The 20,086-nt window shown below is 37.6% G+C and overlaps 5 protein-coding genes and 3 non-coding genes across 12 annotated transcripts; 1 reads left to right on the top strand and 7 right to left on the bottom strand.

Moving 5' to 3' along the window:
* Positions 1-402: 402 nt before the first annotated feature.
* On the bottom strand, positions 403-475 carry Trnat-ugu. The gene has a single exon. It is a non-coding gene; the product is annotated as a tRNA-Thr (tRNA).
* A 2,189-nt stretch (positions 476-2,664) lies between these two features.
* Positions 2,665-2,737, bottom strand: Trnat-ugu. The gene has a single exon. It is a non-coding gene; the product is annotated as a tRNA-Thr (tRNA).
* An 895-nt stretch (positions 2,738-3,632) lies between these two features.
* Positions 3,633-3,705, bottom strand: Trnat-ugu. Its single transcript has one exon. It is a non-coding gene; the product is annotated as a tRNA-Thr (tRNA).
* Positions 3,706-4,871: 1,166 nt separating this feature from the next.
* Positions 4,872-6,849, bottom strand: LOC124194814 (probable 4-coumarate--CoA ligase 3). The gene is made up of 4 exons (XM_046589200.1): positions 6,748-6,849; positions 6,506-6,683; positions 6,110-6,438; positions 4,872-5,168 (listed from the first exon to the last, which is right to left on the bottom strand). The coding sequence occupies exons 1-4, from the start codon at positions 6,847-6,849 to the stop codon at positions 4,872-4,874; spliced, it is 906 nt and encodes a 301-aa protein (XP_046445156.1).
* Positions 6,249-14,989, bottom strand: LOC124195025 (F-box-like/WD repeat-containing protein ebi). Of its 3 annotated transcripts, XM_046589484.1 has the most exons (16): positions 14,755-14,989; positions 14,579-14,655; positions 13,277-14,493; positions 12,852-13,204; positions 12,599-12,784; positions 12,348-12,533; positions 12,208-12,282; positions 11,986-12,140; positions 11,748-11,913; positions 11,577-11,675; positions 9,565-10,480; positions 7,258-7,665; positions 6,980-7,194; positions 6,748-6,914; positions 6,506-6,683; positions 6,249-6,438 (listed from the first exon to the last, which is right to left on the bottom strand). In XM_046589484.1, exons 1-11 carry the CDS (start codon positions 14,809-14,811, stop codon positions 10,199-10,201), a joined length of 2,853 nt encoding a protein of 950 aa, XP_046445440.1. In that variant the 5' UTR covers positions 14,812-14,989; the 3' UTR covers positions 6,249-6,438; positions 6,506-6,683; positions 6,748-6,914; positions 6,980-7,194; positions 7,258-7,665; positions 9,565-10,198. The 3 variants fall into 3 exon arrangements, with proteins under 3 accessions (XP_046445440.1, XP_046445441.1, XP_046445442.1); XM_046589485.1 differs by having other exon boundaries at positions 6,980-7,665; XM_046589486.1 differs by lacking the exons at positions 6,249-6,438; positions 6,506-6,683; positions 6,748-6,914; ... (1 more) ...; positions 7,258-7,665; positions 9,565-10,480 and adding an exon at positions 11,158-11,480.
* A 90-nt stretch (positions 14,990-15,079) lies between these two features.
* LOC124195026 (DNA repair protein RAD51 homolog 2-like) lies at positions 15,080-16,646 on the bottom strand. The gene is made up of 6 exons (XM_046589487.1): positions 16,436-16,646; positions 16,245-16,358; positions 15,964-16,184; positions 15,780-15,893; positions 15,647-15,708; positions 15,080-15,572 (listed from the first exon to the last, which is right to left on the bottom strand). The coding sequence occupies exons 1-6, from the start codon at positions 16,520-16,522 to the stop codon at positions 15,217-15,219; spliced, it is 954 nt and encodes a 317-aa protein (XP_046445443.1). The 5' UTR covers positions 16,523-16,646; the 3' UTR covers positions 15,080-15,216.
* A 194-nt stretch (positions 16,647-16,840) lies between these two features.
* LOC124195023 (ribosomal RNA processing protein 36 homolog) lies at positions 16,841-18,088 on the top strand. 3 transcript variants are annotated; one of them, XM_046589481.1, is made up of 5 exons: positions 16,843-17,073; positions 17,122-17,421; positions 17,506-17,634; positions 17,706-17,823; positions 17,887-18,088. In XM_046589481.1, the coding sequence occupies exons 1-5, from the start codon at positions 16,906-16,908 to the stop codon at positions 18,021-18,023; spliced, it is 852 nt and encodes a 283-aa protein (XP_046445437.1). In that variant the 5' UTR covers positions 16,843-16,905; the 3' UTR covers positions 18,024-18,088. The 3 variants fall into 3 exon arrangements, with proteins under 3 accessions (XP_046445435.1, XP_046445437.1, XP_046445436.1); XM_046589480.1 differs by having other exon boundaries at positions 16,843-17,421; XM_046589479.1 differs by having other exon boundaries at positions 16,841-17,421; positions 17,706-18,088.
* LOC124195024 (39S ribosomal protein L11, mitochondrial-like) lies at positions 18,024-19,037 on the bottom strand. The gene is made up of 3 exons (XM_046589483.1): positions 18,669-19,037; positions 18,411-18,600; positions 18,024-18,339 (listed from the first exon to the last, which is right to left on the bottom strand). The coding sequence occupies exons 1-3, from the start codon at positions 18,807-18,809 to the stop codon at positions 18,074-18,076; spliced, it is 597 nt and encodes a 198-aa protein (XP_046445439.1). The 5' UTR covers positions 18,810-19,037; the 3' UTR covers positions 18,024-18,073.
* Positions 19,038-20,086: the final 1,049 nt, after the last annotated feature.

Here is a 20,086-nt window from a genome sequence, read left to right as displayed (position 1 = left end):
ATTTATAGGACAACAATTTCATAAGTGTTCATGACGTCACAACAGCAGTTTTACAATTGATTACTTCTATTTTAAATTTCCCAACTGTTCCACAGCACAAAGAACAATTTAAAAAAAAATCAACGAGATTTTCAACGATACTACGAGTCCTGGTCTCTTACTAGGAAGAGCAGATCCATGCTGCACAATTAGTTATTATGATTTGGTGTTTAAATATCAGCATGGAAAATACCTATGGAATTGTGCCTGAGTTGGCAGTCAAAATTAGACTACCAAGAAAATAATCATTATAACTAGCAATTTAACGGTATTCTGCGCTAAAATAGAACTTGTTTTAACGATTCTATCAGTTCTTTTTCTGTTTTCTAAGAGACACGGGATGATTATGATGACATTTCTTACAGGTCCCAACGAGACTCGAACTCGTGATCTCCTGCTTACAAGGCAGGCGCTTTGCCATCTAACCCATAGGACCACAAGCTTTTTTCATAGGACAACAATTTCAAAAGTGGTCATGACGTCACAACAGCAGTTTAACAATTGATTACTTCTATTTTAAAGTTCCCAACTGTTCCAAAGCACAAAGAACAATTTACAAAAAACAATCAACGAGATTTTCAACGATACTACGAGTCCTGGTCTCTTACTAGGAAGAGCAGATCCATGCTGCACAATTAGTTTTTATGATTTGGTGTTTAAATATCAGCATGGAAAATACCTATGGAATTGGGCCCGAGTAGGCGGTCAAAATTAGATTACCAAGAAAATAATCATTATAACTAGCAATTTAACGGTATTCAGCGCTAAAATAGAACTTATTTTAACGATTCTATCAGTTCTTTTTCTGTTTTCTAAGAGACACGGGATGAATGTGATGACATTTCTTACAGGTCCCAACGATACTCGAACTCGTGATCTCCTGCTTACAAGGCAGGCGCTTTGCCATCTAAGCCATAGTACCACAAAACTTTTTCATAGGCCAACAATTTCAAAAGTGGTCATGACGTCACAACAGCAGTTTTACAATTGATTACTTCTATTTTAAAGTTCCCAACTGTTCCACAGCACAAAGAACCATTTACAAAAAAATCAACGAGATTTTCAACGATACTACGAGTCCTGGTCTCTTACTAGGAAGAGCAGATCCATGCTGCACAATTAGTTATCCCTGAGAGATTTTCAACTTGATTGAAAATCTAGAAGGCTTTTAGCGGCATAAATGGGCGGGGAGGAACACAGGGCCAAAAACTATTATTTAAACCCAAGGGAATCAATGGCGCTCTGTGATTGGCTGAATAACAGTTTACAAACTGTGGCACAGGTGTGGCTCGCATGAATTGACGTGAGCCCTTGGCGTTAACTTTATTCGATTCCTTAGACGTTTGTCCAACTAACGCGCAAAAGTTTATAACGATAAGTTAAGTTGTTAATTAGTTACGAATTGTTGAAGGTGCAAAAGGGGCGGGAAAAAACGTTTTTTAAAGCTGCGACTCATATTCCAAGTTTGTTTGTTGTTGCGTGAATTCCTTCCGATTCCCCATCAAATTCTTCAAATAATGTGCTAGATTTCATCTCAACATCTGATTTGGTTGATTTTACAAGAATATTTATATGTGTGAAATGGGAGGAGTTTCGTGAAATGGGAGGAGTTTCTTTGACAGAGTGTGATACGGACTATTTCGTGATCTGGCAATGCAGGATATTACATCACAAAAAAAGAACAGGACAATTAATTACGCCTGCTAGTTTCGCAGTACCTACGAATCATTTAGCCGAATAGTCGGTGTTATTATCGCTATTAGTATTATGGAAAAATCAATAGATGATTTGGATTTATTTCATTTTGGACAATCGGAGGTATATAGTAAAAGAATCTTTTTCAAGTCTATAGAATCATCAGTGAATAGTAATTTTTTAAATACGAACGACCCTCACAACAATAAAATCTCGAAGGCCGACACGCAGTGGCATTTTTATGATTTGGTGTTTAAATATCAGCATGGAAAATACCTATGGAATTGTGCCTGAGTTGGCAGTCAAAATTAGACTACCAAGAAAATAATCATTATAACTAGCAATTTAACGGTATTCTGCGCTAAAATATAATTTATTTTAACGATTCTTTCAGTTCTTTTTCTGTTTTCTAAGAGACACGGGATGATTATGATGACATTTCTTACAGGTCCCAACGAGACTCGAACTCGTGATCTCCTACTTACTAGGCAGGCCCTTTTCCATCTAAGCCATAGTACTACAAATCTTATTTATAGGACAACAATTTCATAAGTGGTCATGACGTCACAACAGCAGTTTTACAATTGATTACTTCTATTTTAAATTTCCCAACTGTTCCACAGCACAAAGAACAATTTAAAAAAAAATCAACGAGATTTTCAACGATACTACGAGTCCTGGTCTCTTACTAGGAAGAGCAGATCCATGCTGCACAATTAGTTATTATGATTTGGTGTTTTAATATCAGCATGGAAAATACCTATGGAATTGTGCCCGAGTAGGCGGTCAAAATTAGATTACCAAGAAAATAATCATTATATCTAGCAATTTAACGGTATTCAGCGCTAAAATAGAACTTATTTTAACGATTCTATCAGTTCTTTTTCTGTTTTCTAAGAGACACGGGATGATTATGATGACATTTCTTACAGGTCCCAACGAGACTCGAACTCGTGATCTCCTGCTTACAAGGCAGGCGCTTTGCCATCTAAGCCATAGTACCACAAAACTTTTTCATAGGACAACAATTTCAAAAGTGGTCATGACTTCACAACAGCAGTTTTACAATTGATTACTTCTATTTTAAAGTTCCCAACTGTTCCACAGCACAAAGAACCATTTACAAAAAAATCAACGAGATTTTCAACGATACTACGAGTCCTGGTCTCTTACTAGGAAGAGTAGATCCATGCTGCACAATTAGTTATTATGATTTGGTGTTTAAATATCAGCATGGAAAATACCTATGGAATTGTGCCTGAGTTGGCAGTCAAAATTAGACTACCAAGAAAATAATCATTATAACTAGCAATTTAACGGTATTCTGCGCTAAAATATAATTTATTTTAACGATTCTTTCAGTTCTTTTTCTGTTTTCTAAGAGACACGGGATAATTATGATGACATTTCTTACAGGTCCCAACGAGACTCGAACTCGTGATCTCCTACTTACTAGGCAGGCCCTTTTCCATCTAAGCCATAGTACTACAAATCTTATTTATAGGACAACAATTTCATAAGTGGTCATGACGTCACAACAGCAGTTTTACAATTGATTACTTCTATTTTAAATTTCCCAACTGTTCCACAGCACAAAGAACAATTTAAAAAAAAATCAACGAGATTTTCAACGATACTACGAGTCCTGGTCTCTTACTAGGAAGAGCAGATCCATGCTGCACAATTAGTTATTATGATTTGGTGTTTTAATATCAGCATGGAAAATACCTATGGAATTGTGCCCGAGTAGGCGGTCAAAATTAGATTACCAAGAAAATAATCATTATATCTAGCAATTTAACGGTATTCAGCGCTAAAATAGAACTTATTTTAACGATTCTATCAGTTCTTTTTCTGTTTTCTAAGAGACACGGGATGATTATGATGACATTTCTTACAGGTCCCAACGAGACTCGAACTCGTGATCTCCTGCTTACAAGGCAGGCGCTTTGCCATCTAAGCCATAGTACCACAAAACATTTTCATAGGACAACAATTTCAAAAGTGGTCATGACTTCACAACAGCAGTTTTACAATTGATTACTTCTATTTTAAAGTTCCCAACTGTTCCACAGCACAAAGAACCATTTACAAAAAAATCAACGAGATTTTCAACGATACTACGAGTCCTGGTCTCTTACTAGGAAGAGTAGATCCATGCTGCACAATTAGTTATTATGATTTGGTGTTTAAATATCAGCATGGAAAATACCTATGGAATTGTGCCTGAGTTGGCAGTCAAAATTAGACTACCAAGAAAATAATCATTATAACTAGCAATTTAACGGTATTCTGCGCTAAAATATAATTTATTTTAACGATTCTTTCAGTTCTTTTTCTGTTTTCTAAGAGACACGGGATGATTATGATGACATATCTTACAGGTCCCAACGAGACTCGAACTCGTGATCTCCTACTTACTAGGCAGGCCCTTTTCCATCTAAGCCATAGTACTACAAATCTTATTTATAGGACAACAATTTCATAAGTGGTCATGACGTCACAACAGCAGTTTTACAATTGATTACTTCTATTTTAAATTTCCCAACTGTTCCACAGCACAAAGAACAATTTAAAAAAAAATCAACGAGATTTTCAACGATACTACGAGTCCTGGTCTCTTACTAGGAAGAGCAGATCCATGCAACATCAAATTAGCTTACATACAAGAAAACTTAAAACTGTGTCACATAAACAGTACCAAATATATAGTGCGATCGAGTGAAAACTGACATAACAAAATTAACTTTGCATTGAATATGCATTTGCATTCGAATTTAGTAATTTTGACAGTCCACACAAGGACGACGAGAGAACACATTCACCCGAATAATATATAGAGTAAATTATACGCGCACCAGAAATTGAAAAAGAAAAAAAGCTGTTTGCTATCCGTTTTACAAGTTTCGAATGACTGAAAAGTGAAAGCTTCACCTTACCAGTCGGTACAGAAAAAAAGGGAAAATTAAGGCACTAAGTGCTTTACAATGGAATATAAAGTATCGATTTATACGTATAACCAAGGAAAGGAAAAAATTTCAAACGACAGTCATTTCCTGCAAATAATTTGTGTGATTTTCTCAAGGTATAACAGCTTTTTTAAAAGCAATAATATAGTCTTCAACTTGAGTTTAGCCTCATGAGATCTGAGACAATAGCATGCTTTTCAATTCGCGGCGCAGCAATTTACCTGTATTCGTTTTGGGGATTGCGTCGATGAACATGACTCCACCCTTGAGTCTTTTATGAGGAGCTACTTTTGCGTCGACAAACTCGGCAATGTCTTCCTTGGAGACAGAGACGCCATTTTTCTTGACGACATAAGCGCGGGGAAGTTCACCAGACATATCATCGGGAATACCGATGACAGCTACGTCCAAAACAGCAGGGTGGCGCCGTAAAACATCTTCCAGTTCAGACGGGGATAGGGGAGACTGGAGTAAAACGGGACGGTTTTCGTTTGCCCCCTATATCTCCCCAACTAATTCTTTAATTTCGTTAAAAAAATTTTTTATGTATTCTTTATTGTAATGTACCCCCCATATTTTTTTTATAATTTTATAATAAACCATTTCCCCATAAAAGACCTTGAAAGTTTACTCAGATTTATGGGAGGAGCCTATTTTTTGGGGGTAAGTGAGGACACTGGGGTGGGTGGTAAGGGACGTCCTCCGTTTTCGCCTTAAAATTCATTAATAAAATTGAAAAAAATTGAAAAAGTGTTCCACTGCATAGACTCTTTGAGTTTATAAATGTTTCAATTAAATTATTGTGTTAATGAACCTTTTTTCTTATATATACAAAAACCCTTATGGAGCTGTAGGACATCCTGCGTTGCTAGGTCAGGAAATCGAGCCTCTTAAAAATGCTGTACGCTGATTGGTCCGTAACTGTCCCATTTTAGGCAAAAACGGCTGTCCCAAACAACCCGATTATGACTCTTTTTTTAAAAAGTTCATACCGTCTAAACAAATTGGTCTAAAATTCTAATTTTTGTTTTAAACGATCAAGAAATGAATCAGCTTCATTTCAATATTAAATTTACATGCCATTACCGTTTATTTGTTTCTATAAACATAAAATGGCAGAGACAAAAATTTATAAATAAAAACCGTTTTTTTAGTTTTGTCAATAACTCATGCAGTTATTGACAAAAATCAACAAAATTTCATGCCGAAGTAGATTATACAGATTTACATAACATACTAAAAATTTTTAAAGTTTTATTAACATCTACTATTTTTCCCCCCACTGTCCCTTTTGACCCGGTGTCCCATTTTACTCCAGTCTCCCCTACCTGTAGGTCAGATTTGTTAATCAATTTAGTTGTACTAGCCGTAGTAAGTATAAAACCCCATATGGGAAAAGAACATACCTGCAGTCCCTTAACCTTGATGAGCTCTTTGAGACGATCGACGATAAAGAACTGGTCTTGTTCATTGTAATAAGCAATATCTCCCGTGTGGAGCCATCCCGCGCTGTCGATGGTTTCTTCGGTGGCCTTCTCGTTTGTGTAATAACCTTTCATGACTTGAGGACCAAAAACGCACATCTCTCCTTCTTGTCCTGGTCTAAGCGATTCGCCAGTATTGAGATCCATAGTTTTCACTCGGATACGGGATACTGGCTCTCCGAATGAACCGATTTCGTTGTTGATGATTGGACTCATATGAGTAATGGGAGAAGACTCTGTCATTCCGTAACCTAAATAAATAAATCAACATGTAGAAATTAAATTTCAACATTACTTTCAAAATTATTGTATATGTACCTTCTTGCATTAGAATATCCCGTCTTCCCAATCGATCCATAAGCTTATTGGCCGCAGAGGGGCCCAATGGAGCGGCTGCACAAAAGATTGTGTGCAATCTATGAAAAGCGTCTAATTTCAGGTCAGGGCGATGTCCAAGGAACGAAACTAATGGAGGAACCAGCTGCAGCATGGTTGGCTACAATCCAAATATAACTAGTCACGTAATGTCGATTACTTGCGTTTTTTTAAACACGACTTACGTGATGTTGGTACAAGCAATTGAGAAACGATTCGCTTTCGAAACGCGGCAGGGTAACAAGTTTGACACCGTGATCCAAACCGGTGAGCATAGAGCCGACCATTCCTTAAATGTGGAAAAATGGAAGCACGCAGATGTAAACTTCTTGAAACGAGTCTGACACGTTATCTGTAGCAAACATAACGAATTAAAATTACGAAAACAAAATAAAATGTTGTAAAAGAAATCCCTACTGGATGTTGTTGGAATAACTCTAGCTGTTCCAGGATGAATGATTTGCTGAATGTTGGCGCAAATGTTTGAATGGGTGAGCAGGATTCGGCAGGATTCGGAAGACCGGTCGTTCCACGAAAGTGTTAAAAAATTGCAATTATTTCACTACCCGAAAGAAAATATAAGTCCAATACCTTGAATAGGGCAGCACAAACATGTCATCGAATGGATCAAGCTGTCGAATAAATTAGCAACAATTATTGAATTGAAAAATAAAAAATAAAGACAAACGAAATACCTCAATGTTTTCATTGAAAAGATCACCAGAATCTTGGAACATTTCCATCAGGGAAACAAATCCTTCTTGATGTCCACCAACTACAATGAGTTGACGAATTGACGGGCACATGCTGGCCACTTCACGGATGGTATCGGCCATTTGTGGGATAGTAACGATGACGGATGTACCGGAATTTTGCATCTGGCGCGCAATTTCTTCGGCAGTGTAGATTGGGTTAACGGTAGTGACGGGCATACCGATGCCAGCGGCTCCAAGCATAGTAATCGGGAACTCTGGCAGATTGGGCAGAACCAATCCCAAAACTTCGCCTTTTTTGAATCCCATTCTGACCAGGGCAGAGCCGAATCGACGGGTAAGCATGCGCACTTTGTCGTACGTATACTTGCGTCCAGTTATCCCACATTCCTGGAAATATATGAATAGGAAAATGAAGCTTATGTATATGGAACCCAGCCAAGGTAACATTCGAGGGGGCGCCAACTCAAAAAAGTAAAAAAAGAGATTTTCCTTTTAGGCCTAAGTTTTTTGTTGTTCTCTATCTTTTCGCGCCATTCACCAAAAGTGGACAAAAATGTTTTCTTTTTACCAAGTTTTTTTTCTTTTGACCAAGGTTTTTGTCTTTTCTCTATGTTTTTAACTTTTTTAACTTTTTGGTCGAAAAAAAAAACTTTTTATCTTTTTGTTTAGCCGGAGGCGGAATAAAAGCGGGGTTGTCAGAACAGTATATTACTGAAATTTACAAATCGGGACAGCTGAGCTGACTAACGGCTGTTTGATCCAACATTAGACAATGCTGCATTATCGTTCCCGGCCTTCAAAAATTTTCTTTCAGTATCTCTTGAGTGTTATTTTTTTCGCTGATTGTCGACACGGGACTTGCTGTGACTTTGCGTGTTGGATCTGCGCAACGTTGACTCGGTATTGTTTCTTGTGGCTCAGGGGTAATTTTATGACATCTCTGAAGATGATTGCAAAAGAGGATCTTCCACCCTCCGTTGTCATCAACATGACTTTTTATGATCACGTTGCATTTTAAACACTTGATTGTGCTATTTTCAGATATCACTTCACAGTCACCCATAACAAATGCTATTTGTTTCTCAGCAATAAGCTTCGTGTTCATGAACCATTTCATAAGGTAATCATGGAGGGTTTTACCTTTCCTAGTTAGGGGAACGAGAGGGGCAGAGTTCTCAGTTTCATTTATAGTTGAGGCTGTAGTAGCAGGATCTTTAGTCGTTGTGGTTGAGGTTGAAGCAACACACTCTACCTCAACCGAAACTGCCGATTTCTCACCGGCCGAACGCACATAGTCAAAACGGGGTCTCTTTATAAGGGAACCAGTAGTGTTGGCCGAGGTCTTACGCTTTTCTGTCTGACGAAGAAAGGTGTACTGTTTAGAGTACTCAAGTAAAATATGTTTTGACACATTAATGGCATCGTTCAGCATTAGTTTCTCACCAAAAGAGAATTTAAATGTTGATGGAGCACTCGCAAATTTATCACCTAACAACACAAGCTTTTCTTCTTCGTTTTTAAAACGCCCTGGCTCACTCACCGATTCCTGATTGGCTTCTTGTAAGCCAACTAATTTGTCTGGTGAATCAAGTTGAGAAATAGATCTTAGACTATCGACATCAACTTCTTTTAATAACGACACTATTCTGGGAGATATGTTTACGTAATATCGCCGTAAAAGCTGAAAAGGGCACTGTATTTTATCCATGATTAGAATAGCATACGCGCACAACATCGACAGGTGTGAAACAAAATGTAACTAAGTTAATTTTGAATGTGGCGCGCGGTGGCGCTAGGATCGAAATCGCCTTTGGCTTCATTATGTTTTTAACATTTTCACCAAAGAAAAAAACTTTTAACCCAAAGTAAATTTCTTTTCCTCTTTTTTGTAGAAAAAAAATTACCTTCCTCTTTCTTTGTCACTTTACCCGTTTGCTATTTCCATTTTTGCCCTCTCCCCCTAAAAAATTTCTTTTGTCACATAACCTTCACTTTTTTTGTCTTTTTTGTTTGACTTTTTTTAGTTGGCGCCCCCTCGGTAACATTGATCAGCGCATGTCACAACTTCCCGCGTCGTAGTTTAGCAACGTGCGCAAGGTTACGTCTGGATTGTTTGTTTGCCAAATTTACCCTTGAGGATGGGCGTGAGGCCACGAATTGTTTAATTCTCCGTAACAACAAATGCCCTTGGACATTATTACAAAATCAGCCAACGTGTTTGTGTTTACACACACACACTTCCATTACCGAGAAATTGAATGGTGAATAAAATGTATCATAACTTACCACGGCTGTGTGATTGGGCTATAGGGAAGCCTGGTCAAAGAATCTCTGCACCATCGTTTGACTGTGGAGAAAACAATCCTCGTGACGGGAATAGACGACATTGTCATTGATTCTTTCCGATGATAAGTTGACGCTCGAGGCGGTGCTGCTCCTGCGTCTAGACTGGAGTCAATTCTGGAGCTTTTGACATTGTTGGAGGTGCTGGGGGCCCGTCGAAACACGAGCTGATAGTCCACTCAAATTAGCCAACGATTTGAAACACGGCAAGCGGAAACCAGCCATTGATTTGCCTAAAATCGATATTTGGTTAACTACATTAAATTGTTTTATAAAAAGAACCCATACTATGCTGGCATGCCTATTCTACAGAGATGATAACAGGTTTTAAACGTTCGTGGGCCTGTTTTAGGGGCTGCTAGATTATGGATAGAGAAAGGGACGGAAAATATATAGGGACCGTACATTTTCCACTCATGACCCACTTTTGTAGTGGGTCAGCCCACTACTATAATATATAATATTTGCAACTACCATAAATGAAATAAAAAAAGGGATAGAAAAATGGGGTTTAATTTTAAATTTCGACAATTTTAAACAGACGACAAAATGGCGAATGAGCGAAGAGGCGAATTTATCACCAACGTTGAATTGGGTCGACCAGGTAAACCCAATGGATATCCACCAAAAACTCGTCGTCCTCCTCACTCTCTTCCTCATTCATGTCCTCTTCCTCTCTCTTCTCGTCGCTAGTCTTCTTCTTTCTATTCTTCATCTCCAGTTTCTTTTCTTTTCTCTTGCGCCTCTGTTTTTTCTTCTTGTTATCCAATTTTCCCTTCTTTCTGTCAACTGTTTCTTCCTTCCCTTTGGTTTCTTTTGAGCTACGTGTCCTTAATTCAGCTGGTGTCTTCAGAGTTATCTGCACAAAAAAAACATTAGATGAATCTTATTGGATAAAATGGCAATAGGCCGGGGAAAAGTTAATGAGTTTCAAGATTTTCTGAAATGGGCCTGAAAATCGTGAAACGCTGTTTCCTGGGCCTGAAAATGGGCCAAAAGTGGGTTTAATAAAGGAATTTATAGATTGTATCTAGACATCACATAGAAATTTAAAAAAATTCCCACAACATGGGGGATATCTAAGCTATATTCACACAAAACATCACTATTGAAATATTAATGGTTTAATTATAAACTTACGGTGTGTGAAGACTCAAATCAGTAGGGAAAGAGGAAAAATAATGGCTCTAGATTTGTGTGCTCGACGCGCCACCATACGGCATAGGACGAGCATAGCTTCAAGCATTCCTCTCAGCCCTATCCCCGATCATAGTCTTTACCCTCTTAGTCTGTGGTACGGGTATCCAACCGTCTCTGCCCTTAGAACTGCGAATGGGCGACACTTTTCTGTTTCTGATCAAAGGCGTACAAAGCGATTCTAGCGGTAGAACTTTGTACTTGACACAGTCAGACAGCCAGTAAAGAGCGCCAAAAAGCAAAAAGTTCAAAACGTAAAATAAAACAAAGGAAAATATGCTAGTAGGCCCACTTAAAAAATATCATGTCGATTCGTTATAAAAACTCAAATTTTGCGTGAAGCACTCTAAAAATACTTATTAAATGAAGTCGTTCGATTTACTCATTGCATAGTTAGGTGTACCAACTGTAATGTGTGTACGGTAAGGAGAACGACTAAAAACAAGAAATACAGCCATAAGGGGTGGGGGCTTTCACGATAGTAATGTTTGCACCTCACAGAAAAGTAATAAAAACGTTTTAAAATGTATTCATAGTAATTAATAATCAAAATCAAATTTTTAGGAAACTATAAGTACGAACAACATCACTTGAAAGATATCCATTTACACATACTGTGGTTACTAATCCTTTTTAAGTCTTTTTATTTCAAAATACTCAGCCTGCAAATGGAATGAAAAATATAGATTTTTCTTTTTTAAAATAAGTGGAATGTAATACGTTCGTCAGTGACTTTAATAAGAAATAATAGTGCTTACCCCAAAGTCTCCGACAGCAACTGCCAATTGCGTGCCAGTAGCGTCCCACTCTATTGTGTAGATTGCACCGTTGAGTTTCATGGAACCAAACAGCTTCCCCTTTTTGAATTTCATTCCATCACTCGATAATCAGCTCGAATGAGTACATACTGGATTAAGTTATATGCTTACCTTTGAAAACCAGCAATCTACATGACCATCACCTCTGCCAGCAGCTAAAAGTTTTCCATTAGGTGAGAAGGCGAGGCACTTGACGCTACTTTTATTCTTACTGCTCAAAACCATTTTTGTTTTTAAAGTTGCATGCCACACGATAACCGTGCCATCATCAGAACCACTGTGAAAACGTCGCTGTAAGAATTTCTAGCAACCACCACTTATAAGTAACCAAAAATTTGAAGTCGTTCACCTTGCCAGGTATTTGCTACACAAGCTATCCCTCCTAATTGAAGAAACACCTGGTCCAGAGGAAACAGCAGGACGCCATGAAATGGCGTTCACCGATCGATAATGACCATTCAATTCCTTTGGTTCAGAGCTAATTTTTAATGCATCTTTCCAAACCTGAATAATAGATAACTGACTTTGTAAGAACCAACATTAAAAATATGCTGTGTATGTGTGAGTTTACTTGAAGCGATGAATCCACAGAACAAGTTGCTAATACATCTGAACCAGGATTCCAGCGGACTGATCTTACCCAACGCTAAATTGAATCGCATTTTAAAATTTAAAATAATAATTTTGCGCAAATACATAACATAGTCTTACGGGATAATCGGAAACAGTTCGCAGTGGATGATCATGCCCTACTCGATGAATGAAGATGAATCCATTATAAGCGCAAGACACGAAAATATTTGTATTTATTTTCCAGTCAACATCGCAAATTGGATCTGAATGGCAGGTGAAAGTCTGGCGCAGACTTAATCTGTCCATATCCCAGACCAACATTTTCTAGAAAGAATAAAGATGTGATAGTCATTATCAAGTTATCTGCTGGTTTTCTATAGGTTACGTACGCCGTCCATCCCTCCAGAAACGAGGTACTTTCCTGACGGACTAAATTTCAAAACTAAAACCTCATTTGCATGAGTTTCTACCATGGTTTCAGCTTCAGGCGGGATTGCAGGATTTAATTTGCCTTCGGTAGACCAAAATCGAATGACTCCTTTTTTCGATCCTGTAACTAGAATGGTCCCATTGGGCTAACAAAAGAAAAGAAAGGAGATCAACATTTGACTAAAGGTAAGAATAATAAATAGCAATTCTTACATTCCAAGCAATTTGAAAAACAGGATCATTCGAGTGGTCGAGTGCAACGCGTCGGTTTTGTTTGCGAAAGGTATCTGATAAGCTAGCGAATTTCGCTAACCGAACTGATTCATTCACATTTTCATTTTCAACTTTGTTTTCATTCTGTGCGGGTAATATCCAAATAAGGGCATCTGCCCCATCACTGGTGGTGGCCAGCCAGTTAGTTTGAGGGTGCCATGTACATGTGTTTTTTAAAGCGCTGCGAATGCGATCAGCAGCAAAACGACGATTTTCTAGCACTGCATCCTCCAAGCTGACTGAATGAGCAATAGGAGGACTGCTCAACGATAAATTTGGACCTATCGGTACTTCTGCGATATTAATAAAAATAAAGTTTAGTTTCATTGCATTGTTTTCAAAGAATACCATGAAGTTTTAGTAACCATAAAATTCTGGAGACTCAGGATCGAAACCAAGATTGGAACGAACCCGTTTATTTATTCTTGACTCCGTTCCATTAGTGCCAGATCTAGATTCTGCAGAGAAATTTAATGAAGAAGGTGTTGGAGACGATGCATCGTCGGTTAAGGAGACAGTGCTATTTGCCGGTGATACGGAAGATTGTGGAGAATCAATAGATAAATCATAGCTTATATAGGAAGGAAGCTCGGATGCGAAGCTCGTTTTCCCTTTAAGACTTTTTAAAGGCCTCAATGAAAGTGGTTTCGGAGGATTTGGCGGATTCTGAAGTGATACGGTTGCTGTCGATGGGAGAATACTATTACGTGCCAGTGTTATGTTACTGCTTTCGTCATCTGATGATGAAAGCCGCCTAATTGAAAGTGAGGACAATGTTGGATTCTTATTACAGCAATCAAACGGTTTTCTAGGTGATGTAGGCGTCTTTGCGTGCTGCAGCAGTGGTGCACCAAGCAAAGTACGAGGTGCCGGGAACGGTGATCGACGCAGCATTGCTTTCGTTGGATATATACGGCGGACTTCATTTGTTTCCTCTTTAATAGAAAGGGAAGTTTCCAATGCATAAGCAATCACACGACGAACGTCTTCTGCTGTAGAATGTCCTTCAAGACGATCTTGATCCAAACCATGAAGAATATTAACGGGTCCGTCGATCGAGGATTCCACGTGAACAGACGACAGATTACCGTATGGTCCTTCGATAATCACTTTCAGATAAGATTGCTGCAAATCGGAATAAAGCTGATAAATCTGGGCAGCGGTCGTGCAAGAATCTACAAGTTTCTTGGTGCAGTCTTCAATTTGACTGCTAAAATCCTCACGATCAGTTCGGGATGAACGTCCAGCGGAGAGGAAGTTGTCCCGAAAAGATACTATTTCGTTTTTTGCCACTTCTAGTTGACTTATTTGCTGGTTGTTATGAGCTATTTTCTCTCGTACGTTTATTGTAAGGCGCTGCAGGGAGTCCTCGACAGTATTTAAAACTTCTCCGTATTTCTTTCGCTGGTCTAAGGCAGAGTCTAAATTTGTAATAGTCTTGTAGAATAGAATGACGTGATTTCCGATTGCGCAGTGAATAATATCAGACACATCGAAAACTAGATGGCTGTCCTTCCAACAAGAGTCGCTGGATATCTTTTGACACAAAAAGCAATACAAGATTTCTTTTCTTCGTTGCTCTCTAGAGATTAATTGAATTTTTTTTGCAATTAGTTAGATTACTAAGTAAAAATGGCCTAATTTGAAACATTCCCTAGTATACATACACAATAGATCCGTTCAAAAACGAAGAGTCAACTGATGGGTCGGAAAAGTCAGAACTGCTTGATATTGTCTCTAGATGCTGTTGTGTGACGCAATACATATCAATTTGAAATTTAAAAATATACTATTATTTCACTTGAAGAATTACGTAGCAAATCGTTAACTTAACAAAATTTACCACTATGTTGGTTCCACTGACATTCGGAAAATTGGCACTAGAACTAGTCGGTTCCATTTTGGATGATTTTTTCTAAAAATGTCTTACTATAGAGTCAAACGAAGAATGAGCACACTTTGACATGCAGTCCTTGTTTTTCTAAAATTAACAGCAAAAAGTTATCATCGATGAAGATGATTTAACAAGCACGACAGGACTATTATTTGTTCTCATTGGACTTCATGCAACGTCCCGGATAAGATAAGATTTTGATGATTGGAGACTATGTCACGTACGCTTTCACATTACTATATTTGAAAAGGGGGAATTTCGAATTTTTTCGAAATAGGAGTGAAAAAGAATTTATTGCCTTTACACAAAATATTTTTAACAACAAACGTGCCAAAGGCGCCTACGATTATTTTACGCAAACTTTGTAGTTAAGTAGTAGTAGTAAAGTAGTAAAGAAAGATAAAAGGCAGATTAAGAACAGCCTCCACTTTGAATTTCGATGCCGCCTTTGCTGATGCAATAATTGACGATAATCTCAGGGATTTCAGGGGATTTTGAAACGATTAAACGTCGTGCATTTTGGCTAATAAACAAATGAAGCCGACTGTTGATCCAATGACTCCAAGATGGACCCAACGCTGGAATTGAAGTTGATCCACCATTTAAATCTTTAGACGTTTCCATTTTAGCAGTTACGTGATTAGTTACAACCACAGCCAAATTAAAGGTGTGTGCTATTCGTTTTAAATTCGAACTCAACGAGCACATTTGAGTACCCCTTTCGACGCTTTTCTCTGCTCCAAAATCTCGTCGGACAATCGAACCCACTAAATGTGACATAAGGCGAAACAAAATTTACAACACGCCTGAATAATAAACAAACATATTGAAAAATACTTACTAGAATCAATTATTAAAAGACCGATGCGCTCTTTGATAATAAACACTTCTATACTGATTAACCTGTGAATGTTTTGATAGTAGTTAGTTTGTGATAAAGCATTTATCAAATAATTTAATGCAAAAACTATTACTTGTCTATGATGTCTTTAAGACTGTGGGGATGCCACAGATGGATTCTATTCAAAGAGCTTTCCAATTCCTCTTGTGTTGTTGTCCCATATTTATGCACAGCTATATCCAAAAGCCTAATAAGTAACAAAAAATATTATATAAACTAAACAAACAACTGATACTTTTGTAATTTTCTGCACACACCTAGAAGAATTAAACGCACCTTCAGTATCTATGTATAGAACACCATTACTTGCACCACCATGTAAGGTATTTGAAAAAGCAAGCTGAAGGCAAAGTTGAGTTTTTCCTAGACCAGGAGCTCCTGAAAATTCTGTTATGTGACCATGTGTTATGCCCCCTTTAAGAAAAACATCTAGTTCACCATTAAAAATTGCATGTGATGGCTGCAGTAACTGGCTAACCTGTTTAAAATAATATTTCAATTGAAAGTTGTGGTTAACAGATTTCTAAAATATTCCTACCGGAATGCCTCTAGGTGACACAAAGTTGTTGACTTCTGTTGAAATGGCTGACAATTTTTGGTAAGTTAATCCAGTTTTCCGTTGCAACTCAATGAAATTCAATGTCAAAAAGTCCTTTGAAATACAACAAAAAAAATGCATGATTGCACTTCCAACCAAACACTTGCCCAGAAAATATCATGTCATCATACTTGAACCGTGACAATGTTATGATTAGCAAGTTTGTCTGTGATGGCTATCGGTAGACCGATGACTCTCAGTTTTAAGTTATTAGCCATATTCTATAAAGATATAAGAAATAAATATTATGTAAATATTTCAGTAGCCTACGTTTCTTTTGAAGACTTCTGAAATTTAACACGATTCGGCGGCTCAATTTTGTAAACAGAAACATGTGAATCAGAAGTCTCATCTCCTACACACTGCCAGATCTGTTCTTTGATAATTTAAATGTTGAAATTCTAAGTGATTTGTTAGGTAATGTAGAAACAGAAAGAAATTAAAATTCAATTTTAACATAAAATTATTTTTACCTATTATTTTATTTAAAATCTTAATCTTTTCAAGTGTCTTAATTTATGTCAAAGCATGCAATCTGGCAATTACACCAACAGACGACAATCAATTAACGAAACCACATGTGTTTGTGAAAAATTGGAAAATGTCAAAAAAATGGAAGGTTGAAAATCTTGTAGAAGAAGCCTCAGATACAGAGGAAAGTGACGTTGAGCAAGATGAGGAAAGGCCCCTCAAAAGTTCTGATGACGATGAAGATGAACTCTCGGGCTTGGATATTCCCGAAGCCAAACTTCCAGTCCTACGTTCGATCGTGAGTAAAGGTAAAACTGTTGATCATGATCAACAACGATCTTTTCAGGGTAGCGAAAGAGGTGAGGAAGCTGAAAAACTTGCAATAAGAGAAGAACTTTCCGCCTTGACATTTGAAGAGCTTCAAAAACTGAAGGAAAAGATTGGTTCTAAGAAATTTAATCAGACTCTTATTGGAGTTAAAAAGAAACCTCAGGTAAGAACTGATTTTAAAAGAGCCAATCCAAACAGACCAAGAGAAATATCATCAAAATCAAGAAGAATAGAGCCTAAAGTTGCCATCCAAGTTCCAAAAGTTTTTCGGAGTGATCCTCGCTTTGACAATCTCTGTGGTGAATTTCATGAAAAGGTTTGTAGACATCCCACAATATCTTGTGAATTTGTAATTTCTCTTACTTGATCCCACCTGTTAACTATCATCTAATCTTACCAGAAATTTTACAAAAACTATGACTTTGTCAATAAAATGAAGGAAGATGAAGTAAAAAAACTGAAAGAAGAACTGCGGGAAGAAACCAATCCGAGACGCACTGAAAAGATCAAATATCTCATACAGCGAATGGTAATTTACTAAATGTTACGGGCTTACTTTGAAATTTACTGTAAAAGTTTTTTTGTATCTATCAATCGTAGGAAAACCAAATTAGATCAGAGAAGATGCGGAAGCTCGAAGAGGAAAAACAGGAAGAAGAGAAACAAATTACTATTGATGCATTGAAGGAAGGAAAATCCCTTTATTTTGCAACCAAAGGTAACTGGAAACATTTAATCAATTTGAAACCTCTCTTTAATTACCTTAATTTTAAATTTTCAGCGGCGCGTAAGGAGCGAAATCTGAAAGAGAAATTTGATAGCTTAAAGGAAGAAGGAAGACTTAATCAATACATGGCGAAAAAACGGAAGCACAATGCTCAAAGAGACCGTAGGCATATGCCGTCTGAAGACTATTGATTCAAGGAAAAAGTTGACAAATTTATTGACTACAATTGAGAATACACATGCTATGCCGTTCGTAACATACGAGCTTCTTTCTTAGCTTGTAAGTCTTTTAACTCCTCCTCTACAATTATCTTTCTTTCCTTCAAAAATTCTCCATATTCTTCGGCATCCAATTTTGGAACTACTTCAATTCCACAACTTTTGGCAATTGCAACAACCTGTTTACAAATTGTTTCTAGAGGCAGGAAGCTTAGTGTTGCATCCTGTTGTTTGATTTTCGCAATTTCATAGACATGCTTGAGGGAAACTTTTCCTGCTACTTCTTGAGCTGGATATAATAATAATTTCTTCAAATTAGCAAAAAATTGTAAAGCAGGACATACATTTGTAAACTTTTACCATGTTTCATGGCTCCCCGCTGAATGCCTGCTGCTTGTTTCAGAAAATATGTAGCTGGAGGTTGATTAATGGTAAGGTCAAATGTCCTATCAGGATTCACAACTACTCTGCAGGGCAAAGGAATCCCCTCTTTGTAATCCTTGGTTCTTTCATTGAATTCTTTACAAAATGCTGCAATATTTATGTTTTTCTGTACAAGAAGCAGTGTGCTAGTTAGAAAAAGTCATCGCTAGAATTTAGCAGTAGCAAACTACAAACCTGTCCTAATTGAGGGCCAAGTGGAGGACCTGCAACTGCTTTTCCCGAAGGTATATACGTTTCCATTCTATTGCCATGATCAATTTTCGCTATAGTCTTCTTCGACATCGCTTTCACCACCTTCTTTGCAACTTTTGACATTATAATAAAGAAAACGGGCAAAGTTTGAAACTGCAAATCTCGGTATAAGGCCGCTGATATTGTTGGGTTCGTTTTTCCCTGAGGCTAAGGCTTTAGCCTGCCGAGGGCCTTAACAGGGTTCCCGTAGAGCTCAAAAGTCTCCCTGGAAGGAAATGGGAAAAGGCGGAGCTTAGAGAGAAAAACTACCCCCACGTGACCGAAATCTGGCCTTGCTATTGGCTCCCGTCTCGATTTACCGATCGATATAAAATCGGAAATTCAGTGAAGCCTATACTCCCTGCCACGCGGTTTTCAACCCACGGTCCCACATTTTTCAGTCACCGCCGAAACCTGAAAATGGAATTGCGTGGTATACCCAGGGGTAGTTTTTGTGATAGAAATGTAAATGTAAACAAACAATAGATTTAGAATGCATTCGAAGATTCGTGTATTATATTATCAAAGGAAAAGTAATTCAAAATGTTTTCCATGCCTAACAAAAATTGGCGTTTACTTCCGAATTTTATTTAAGTTAATATTTAATGTTTCGGTATTCCCAAGTTTCACTGTATTCATTGAGCTTTTTGTTATGTCCTAGTCCTAGTCCACAGACACATACCAACAGTTGCTTCCATTGAAAAAAAAAACGATTAAACATTCAGCAACTTGTGTCAACAGTTAAATAATTGGTCTCTTACTAAATTAAGTCATTTCAGGAACTCAGCATGTTCTTCAGTATATCGAAACAGTGCCAACCCACCTGTGCCAAACTACATGTTTACAACTGGTAGTTCGTAATCGCCCAGATGCAGAAAAGTTTAATCTTTAAACTGAATTTGTTCTACAGGAGTAAATGTAGCATGGATCAACTTACAGTGACCAACTTACAGTGACCAACTTCCAGTGACCAACTTCCAGTTACCAACTTGTGGCTAGAGTCGATACTTACAAGGGTATTAGTTGCAATGCTTCCTGACATGGCAAATTATTCCATAGCAGAAATAGGTGAGACACACACATAATCATTGTAGAGTCTAATGTTCTATTTCTATACATAATTTTTTCATCATTAGATGCTATGTGTCGAAAAGCTAAAGTGTTTTTCCACTGTGATGGAGCCCAAGCTCTAGGTAAAATTCCAATTGATGTTGAATCGATGTCAATTGATTTATAAAGGTATTTTACAATTTAATATATGATTGTTATTTCGATGTAATTCACTCTTTTTTCGCATCATTCTTTTCTTGAACTTGAACAAAAGGTGTTGGTGCTCTTTACGTGATAGGCCGACCACGGGT

This window comes from Daphnia pulex, chromosome 5 (assembly GCF_021134715.1).
Source record: "Daphnia pulex isolate KAP4 chromosome 5, ASM2113471v1".
NCBI classification, from domain to species: domain Eukaryota; kingdom Metazoa; phylum Arthropoda; class Branchiopoda; order Diplostraca; family Daphniidae; genus Daphnia; species Daphnia pulex.
The sequence above is the reverse complement of the archived record's forward strand: the minus strand, read 5'-3'. Positions and strand labels throughout refer to the sequence as shown.